Source organism: Balaenoptera ricei, chromosome 21 (assembly GCF_028023285.1).
Source record: "Balaenoptera ricei isolate mBalRic1 chromosome 21, mBalRic1.hap2, whole genome shotgun sequence".
Taxonomy (NCBI): Eukaryota; Metazoa; Chordata; class Mammalia; order Artiodactyla; family Balaenopteridae; genus Balaenoptera; species Balaenoptera ricei.
In genome coordinates, this window is record NC_082659.1 from 31,213,813 (window position 1) to 31,222,286 (window position 8,474).

The window sequence follows — 8,474 nt, forward strand, 5'->3', positions numbered from 1 at the left end:
ACGCTAGTACGTTAGGTGATGATAAATAAGGCCCAGGGTGTCAGGAGGTTGGTTGCAAATGTAGACAGGATGGCATGGAAAGGCTCACTGAACTGATTAGTAAAGACCTGAAAACAAGCCACTTGGATTTGCACAGAAATGTTATTCCGGACAAAGCAAGGAGAAAATGCCAAGACACTGAGGCAGAGATATGTTTTGTGTTTACAAAGAATAGCTGGGGGCAGTGCCTGCAGTGAAGTGTGGAGTGAAGACAAGAGCCCACAGTAAGAGATGGTGTCACGGAGATGAGAAGCCATTGGAAGAGTCTGAGCAGATGAGGACGGGTCAGACCAGCATTTTAATAGAATCAGACTGAATGCTGTGTTGAGAACCATCTGTAGGACAAATAAGCAGAAACAGAGAGATCAGCTAGGTTATTACAGTCATCCAGGCAAGACATGACGGTGGCTTGAGCTAGGATTGCAGCAGCGGTGGAGGTCCCACTCTGGATGTATTTTGAAGGCAGATCGCATGGGATTTAATAATCCATTGGATGTGGGGGGAAAACAAAAGAAAAAAAAAAGATATCAAGAATGACCCTAACATTTTTGTTCTGAGACACTGGAAGAGTAGAGGTGCCATTTACCGAGATAATTGTGGGAAAGACAAATTTTGGAAAAGGATCAGAAGTACATTTTAGACACATTAAATATGAGAATTCTCATAACCTCTTGGTTATCAAATAAGTAGTCAAATAAATGAATATGGTGTTCATTGGAGAGGAATAAAGTAGAGATACAAGTTTGGGAGTAATCAATACATAAATGGTATTAAATCCATAGGAGTAGATGAAATAACTGGGTGATTGAGTATAGCTAGGGGAAAAAACAAACAAACAAACAAGATTTAAGAATAGCACCATGGAGTATTCTAAAACTGAAGAGATGAGGAGGAATCTAGAAAACAAACAAACAAACAAAACAAAATCTGAGAAAGAGTGAGCACAGTGGTAAGAGTTAAACACAAGAGTCTGCGGTATCCTGGAAGCCAAATGAAGAAACTATCATATGGAGGAGACACTGCTCAGCTATACAAAATGCTGCCGATTGGTCAAGAAAAATGAAGAGCAAAAAATAACTGGCATTTAGAAACATGAGGATCTTGGATGATCTTATCAAAAAACACTTTTCATGGAATGGTAGCGACATTAAAGACCGACATGAGTTTAACGATCATGAATTACAAGAGAATAGTTGTGAATTAAGTGAGGACAATTTTCTCCAGGCTTGTTCAACTGCAGAGATGCAGGCAGACAAAATGCAGTTGTGATAAATATATATTTTCAAAGATGTAGGCAGAGAAGAGGCTGTTTGAGTCCATTTATATAAAATGTTGAGAAAACACAAATTAAGAGACAGGAAATAGATTGCTTGTTGCCTGGAGTAGTGGCTGATGACAGGGATTAATGGGTCTTAAGTGGGGAATGAAATGTTCTAAAACTGATTTATGGTTGATAATTGTAAATACTATATTAAAATCATTGAATTATACATTTGAGAGTTTTATGATTTTATATATATATATAATTTACCAAATAAAGTTGTTAAAAATAAATACATATATAATTAATACCTCCATACAAAGTATGCCACTAGTTCAATTTTCCACCAATAACCATATGATATATACACATGTTCGATTTCACATCGGATATACTTGATACACAACTTGCAGTTCTTGGGTTCAATGGCTTTATACTCTTATTTATACGTAACTTATTTCTTAATTTGAAAATAACAAGCTGGAATATACAAATGCAAAGTTCTCATAGACTTAATATTCAAGACCTAATGAATCCTAAACTGAAAAATTGACTAATTAAACAGCCTACATTTCACTGTATTCTTGAATTTAAATAGTGTACAGAAACATTTTTAAAAAAGTAAATTCTCAGCTTTAAGGGAAAAATCATATCTTACTGTTTTCTGAGATGCAGAGTGTATGGTTTTTTATCAATTGTAATGATATAAGTCACCTAAAATAAAGCAAATAAAGACGATTTAGTAAATCAGAAATATATAAAGTAAAAGAGTATTTTTCACTCAAGTCGAAAAAGACTCACCCCATCCATTTTAAAAAAGAATATATTCTTCAGAATTTCTTGTTCTAAATAGTAAAAATTAAAAATTTTTCTAATAAATTCAGGATGAGGGTGCTAAATTTACTGCAGGGATGGCTTTTGAAAAGAATAAATGAAAACGATATTTTGAAAAAAATATAATTGTACCATTTACTAATACTAGATTTTAATTGTTTATATTTAGAGAAAACATATATCATCCTTAGCCAAAATGAATGAGGCATGGCTATAGGCTTACATTCTACACCGAATATAATGAAACAATAGCAAGTTTATAAATACGTATATACATACTAACAAACACTGGAGCCACTTTGCACTGGAACACACATAAACTGGGAGGAAAACAGACCTGCGAGAATGAAGCTGGCGAGGAACGCTGCGGCTCCAGCCCTACGAGCTCTGACGCTACAGGGACTAAGTCACAATGGTCCTCATTACCTTGACGTGATGGCAGCCAGGAACAGGAAGTGTACACGGTACACAGTACAGCAGGTTGCTTTTATAAGATCATCAGGAGGGTGAGAAAGTGTCTAGCTAAATTGAATTTTATGTAATAGAACAATGTAGGCTTGAAATCCAACCTTTGCCATTTAACACAATGTGATCAACAGAGGTACGTCCATCCACTTGGCCATATCCTATTGGTTGGAAGGAAGTCACAGGTCTTTCCCACACTCATAGTTAGTGAGACAGGCTGGGACCTGGAACCCTTTGCTGCAGTGCAAAGGATACACCTGCATATCCTGTATCCGGGATACACCTCTCCTGGAGCAACAAAATACAAAGAAACTGTATGGGACTAAAAATAACTGCATGCCAGACGTAGAGAATGGACTTGAGGACATGGGGAGGGGGAAGGGTAAGCCGGGACGAAGTGAGAGAGTGGCATGGACATATATACACTACCAAATGTAAAATAGATAGCTAGTGGGAAGCAGCTTCATAGCACAGGGAGATCAGCTCGGTGCTTTGTGACCACCTAGAGGGGTGGGATAGGGAGGGTGGGAGGGAGATGCAAGAGGGGGGAGATATGGGGATATATGTATACATATAGCTGATTCACTTTGTTATACAGCAGAAACTAACACACCACTGTAAAGCAATTATACTCCAATGAAGATGTTAAAAAAAAAACAAACTACGTGTATGCCTCAGTTGGGGCAAATTCCAGCTGCCACTTTTGAAGAGCCTGGAGCAAAAACAGGGTGTTGGGAGCAAAAGGGCGGTACTGAGCATGCACCCTGCACACACCACCACCTAAGGGGTGGGCAAAACACCTAAGCCACCCCTCTGGCCTGACCCCTGGACACACCGCTACCCTCACCTCATATAAGGAACAAGCTTGCCCCACCTCCGGGAGTAAGCAAGAAAGGGGACTTGCTGTTTGTTCTCCCTCCCCTTTGCTGCAGCAGGGGCCCCAGTAAAGCCCTGCCTGAATTTCTTGTCTGGCCTCTGATCCATTTCTATTGCTTGGGGAAGGCCAGGAACCCTGGTCCGTAACAATAGGTGGAGCTTATTCAATGGCATGAACACCAGATGGTAGGAATCACTTGGTTAAATTAGGGTCTGTCCAACACCATGGGCAAAGAACAACTGGGGAGCTGAGGAATAAAACCCACAGCTTACATAGTGCTGGGAGATATTCAAGGTCTGATCAACCAGAGGAGAAAAATGTCACTGAACACTCATGCCATCCACCAGAGATCACAGAAGGGTCAAATTTTAGTGTTACGGAGAAACTAATCTTAGAGTAAGGGCCACTCTAAACATTCATCCTAAAGACATTACAAGACAGCATGAAATTGTCCATCTGATTCATAAGTAACTTAATTGCCTGCCAAAACAAAGTATAGCACATTTTAAAGGAAAACCACAAAATCAAGCAATCAACCAAATAAAATTAGCAAGGTTAATCCAATCAAAAACAATTATACACAGGGATATGAAATCAGTCTGATGGCAGGATAAGAGGTTCCTGCCTTACCATCCTCCCACAGATACACCAAATATAAGCCTCACATGGATTGATGCCCTGTGAGAGAAATCCAGAAAGTAGCAGAGTGACTCTTCAACACTGGGTGACTGAGAAAGTACCCACTGTGAAAATGGGTAGGAAAGGCTGATACACACACTCACCATAAAACCCACCCCTGGCAAAGTACTTACAATCAGGAGGGAACCCCCAACTCTCAGTATGCCCCTCAGAACCAAAAGGTTTGGACCAGGCATCCAGCAGCACAACTTTTAAGGCTGCCACCCAAGGGACTGGCTTCCAAATAACTTAGTTCAGAGAGCCACTGGGACTTGACATCCCTGATTCCTCAGATCCCCATTAAACAAAGAAGCAGTTTTTAAATGTGTGCATGAGCCCTTCCCATAGTTTCCCCCCCGGGGTGCATCATAGAGGGAGCAGGCAAAAGCACCCAGCTCCTACTTTCTCCCTGGAAGGAGTTTGACTGCACACTTTTCCAGTTGCAGCTTGAGGGTCCAGCTTCTAATCAGACTACATGTGGGTGCTGATAGGGATCCTCCCAGGAGCCTGAAAGGGCCGATGGGCACTTCGCTTGACTACTCCCCCAGGCTCAATCCAACAATAAAACCAAGCCTCCAGTTTCTTCCTGAGAGGACCTTGTCTACACAACTAGAATCTCAACCTTTTTTTTTAATTGAAGTCTACTGATGTACAATATTATATGTTACAGGTGTACAATACAGTGATTCACAATTTTTAAAGGCTATACTCCATTTCTACTTATTATAACATATTGGCTATAGAACCTCAACTTTTAACGCTGCCACCTGAAGGTTTGGATCCCATACCACCTAGCTCTGAGACCTGACGGGGCTCAGCATTCACAGATTCCCCAGATTCATCTTAAGAGAAGATTTTTATACAGAAGTGCAAGCACTTCCAAGGACTATCTCCCTGGGCTTAGAGCAGAGGGAACAGGAAAAGACACAAGGGTCCCAGCTTCTCTGTGTTAAGGGTTTGAGCGCATACTTCCTCAGCTGCTGTTTGAGGGTTGAGCTTCTCAATAGCTTGCACCAGGGAGCTGACAGGGTACATAAATAGTAGTCATCTGGGGACTTGAACAGATGTGAGGAAATTCCCTGTGCTTTCTCGCTCTGACTCATCCCAACTATAAAGCTAATTCTCCAACTTCTCCCTCAATGAAATTTGTCCACACATCTAGTGCCCCACCTTACACAGCTGCCACTAGAGGAACTGGCTACGAAATCACCTAGTTATGGGAGCCCTCCTGGAGCAGAGAGAACAAAAGAGGCGAAAGAAGTAACATTATCTCTGCAGATGACATGATCTCATGTATAGAAAACCCTAAAGACTACATCAAAAAGCTATCAGAATTAATAAATGAATTCAGTAAAGTTTTAAGACACAAGATCAAAATACAAAAATCAGTTGTTTCTATATACTAACAATGAACTACCAGAAAGAAAATTAAGAAAACAATACCATTTACAATAACATCAAAAGACAAAACATTTAAGAACAAATTTAGCCAAGGAGATGAAAAACGTATACACTAAAAACTAAAAAACAGTCATGAATAAAATTAGAGAAGACACAGATAAATATATATTTCGTGTTTATGGACTGAAAGGATTAATTGTAAAATTTTCCGTACTACCTAAAGTAATCTACAGATTCAGTGCAATCCCTATCAAAATCCCAATGTCATTTTTCACAGAAATAGAGAAGACAATCCTAAAATGTATATGGAACCACAGAAGAACCTTAATAGCTTAAACAATCTTGAAAAGGAAGAGCAAAGCCAGAGACATCACACTTTGTGATTTCAAACAATATTACAAGGCTGTAGTAATCAAACAGTATCTTACCAACACAAAAACAGACACGTAGATGAATGGACCATAACAACATAACTTTATACATAAAGCAACTAGAAAAAGAAGAACAGAAACCCAAAGTCAGTAGAAGGAAATAAATCATAAAGATCAGAGCAGAAATAAATGAAATATAGGCTTAAAAAAAAAACAATAGAAAGATCAATGAAACTAAAAGCTTGTTCTTTGAAAAGATAAGCAAAACTGATCAACATGTAGACAGACTCATCAAGAAAAAAAGGGAGAGGGCCCAAGTCAATAAAATCAGAAATGAAAAAGAAGTTGCCACTGACACTACAGAAATACAAAGGACCGTGAGAGTATTATAAACAACTATAAGCCAACAAAATGGACAACCTAGAAGAAATAGACAAATTCTTTGAAAGGTACAATCTCCCAAGACTGAACCAGGAAGAAATAGAAAATATGAACAGACCAATTACCAGTAGTGAAATATACAGAGATTTCAAAACACTTCATGTCCTGCATCATTGTGATAACTGAAGTAAACAACTTGAAGTTTAAAGTGATCATGCAATGACAATATACATACAAACAGACGTAAATCAGAAAAAAAAGAAAATAAACTTTTATGCAAACAGTTTTTCAACAGAAAGTAGTTTATTTATAACAGAATCAGAGTCATAAAGTTTGGATTCCATGTCCTAAACTTATAACGTTGACTCCCTTAACTGAACATTTGTAATCCTCTTTCTCATATATATAAGAAAATATATGTAATATTTCAAAAGGTTAATGTGAGAATTAAATGAGAGTAGTATATGAAAATACTTCTCTAAAGGAAATTATTTTATTGTGATTTTCAAGTACAATTTCACATTTAATTTTTATTACAGTTATTCAGTAGTAGAAGAGAATCATGATAGGTTCCAATACTGTATGTCAAAATAGAGTTAATGGAGTCTTAATTTTTTTACTTACTCTTATTTCAAAAATTGTTCCTTCAAACTGAAAAAATTTTCTCAGGGTTTCTATATATTGACCACACCACTTTAACCACATGAAAATTTAAACCCCTGTATTGTGACTTCTAGTTTGTAATCTAAAACATTATAATTATGCCAATTTGAAGTATTTTAATCAAGAAAATATTCAAATTGGAGTGTCTTCAATTTAATCAGTTTTTAACAGCAGGTACGCATTTTTCAACTTCTTTTTCCAGTTAATATTTATTTACTGACAATGTTTTCATCATAATCAGGCAAATGTGACATTTTTATTTTTCCTTTTCTTTTTTTTCTTTGGCCATTACTTCTAATAAGTCTGATGCTTCTGGGTCAAAACTTGCAGGTCTAAATCTTGCTCAAGACCGACCATTTTCTCTGTCACTTTAACAGTGGCCATTAATACTTTTTTTTCATAAATTTCATTGTCATGCTTATTTAATATTGATTTTTTTCTATCAGTATGATTCCTGAAAAGTGTTTACTATTTCTTGAAAATTGTGAAAAGACAGGTCAGAAGAGCCTGAGAGATGAAGAGAAGGGCACAGGAGTTAGCAATGAAAATATGTTGCTTTGCAAGTGAATACAAATCAGTAGGATCTGATTCAATACAAAGGTAAAGAAAAATCGTCTTAAACTTTTAAATTATAAAACTAATATCCTTGATCATTCACCTGCTTCTCTGAATCTTCACTCTCATTCGACCTCATCTTCTGTGGAACTGTGACATACAGGAACATTCCCTCAGAATCTGTAGAAAGAAAATGGGATTTTTTGCAACAGTGCTGAGTCAAGCATGGGTTCTTAAGTTTGAGTCCATGGTGGGGTCCACAATTGTAAGTCAATTTAATCTACACGTGTCTACCCTCCTTCTTGGTCCACAGATTTCAATAGATTTTCAATGGCACACTGAAAATGGCTAAGATACAAACAAGTCAACAAAAATTAGCCATTGCAGTTCTATAGGACCATCCTGTTCGTTTCCATAACCGCGTTGGGACCCGTTTCTCTCGGGTCTCTGAGGAATACATCCAGGGCAGTGGCGAACCTCGTATATCCTCTGGCCACAGAGTGGGTGACCGAGAAGGACCTTCAGCTGCTGAGACACTGGACCCTTGATGCAGAGAGTGGACTCCTTGGCTAACATCTTCCTTCCCCTGCCCTGGTCGGGGGTGCGTGGCGTAGGGGTGGGGTGTGGGAGGAAAGCACAGGCAGGGAATCCGGGAAAGGGGCGGTAGGGGTCCCAGAGCTACAGGAATTGCTCCCCAGGAAAATCCCAGCCCTGCTCGGAAGCCAAAGGAGGGATAAGGAAGTCGAGGCTCCGCGGTCTTACCCTGGAGGGCGTGCAGCCCTCCAAGCTCAGCAAGCAGTGCAAGGAGTACGAACATCGCTGGGCGGGGCGCTGGAAGCACGGCCAAGGTCAGAGACCGTTGGGCAGCCCTGAGGCTCGCGGGCAGCAGCACTCAGGGGTTCAGCGCGCTAGGCCCCCGGGCCCTGGGGGTGAGGACCAGGGCCTCGCA

The 8,474-nt window shown here is 39.3% G+C and overlaps 1 protein-coding gene across 1 annotated transcript in view; it reads right to left on the reverse strand.

Moving 5' to 3' along the window:
• Positions 1–8,342, reverse strand: part of LOC132356544 (disintegrin and metalloproteinase domain-containing protein 18-like) — a 10,461-nt gene extending 2,119 nt beyond the window's left edge. Inside the window, exons 1-3 of the mRNA XM_059909398.1 lie at positions 8,288–8,342; positions 7,629–7,705; positions 1,959–2,014 (exon numbers count right to left, since the gene is read on the reverse strand). Of these exons, the coding sequence (XP_059765381.1) occupies positions 1,959–2,014; positions 7,629–7,705; positions 8,288–8,342 (188 nt within the window). The remainder of the gene's footprint in view (positions 1–1,958; positions 2,015–7,628; positions 7,706–8,287) is intronic.
• Positions 8,343–8,474: the final 132 nt, after the last annotated feature.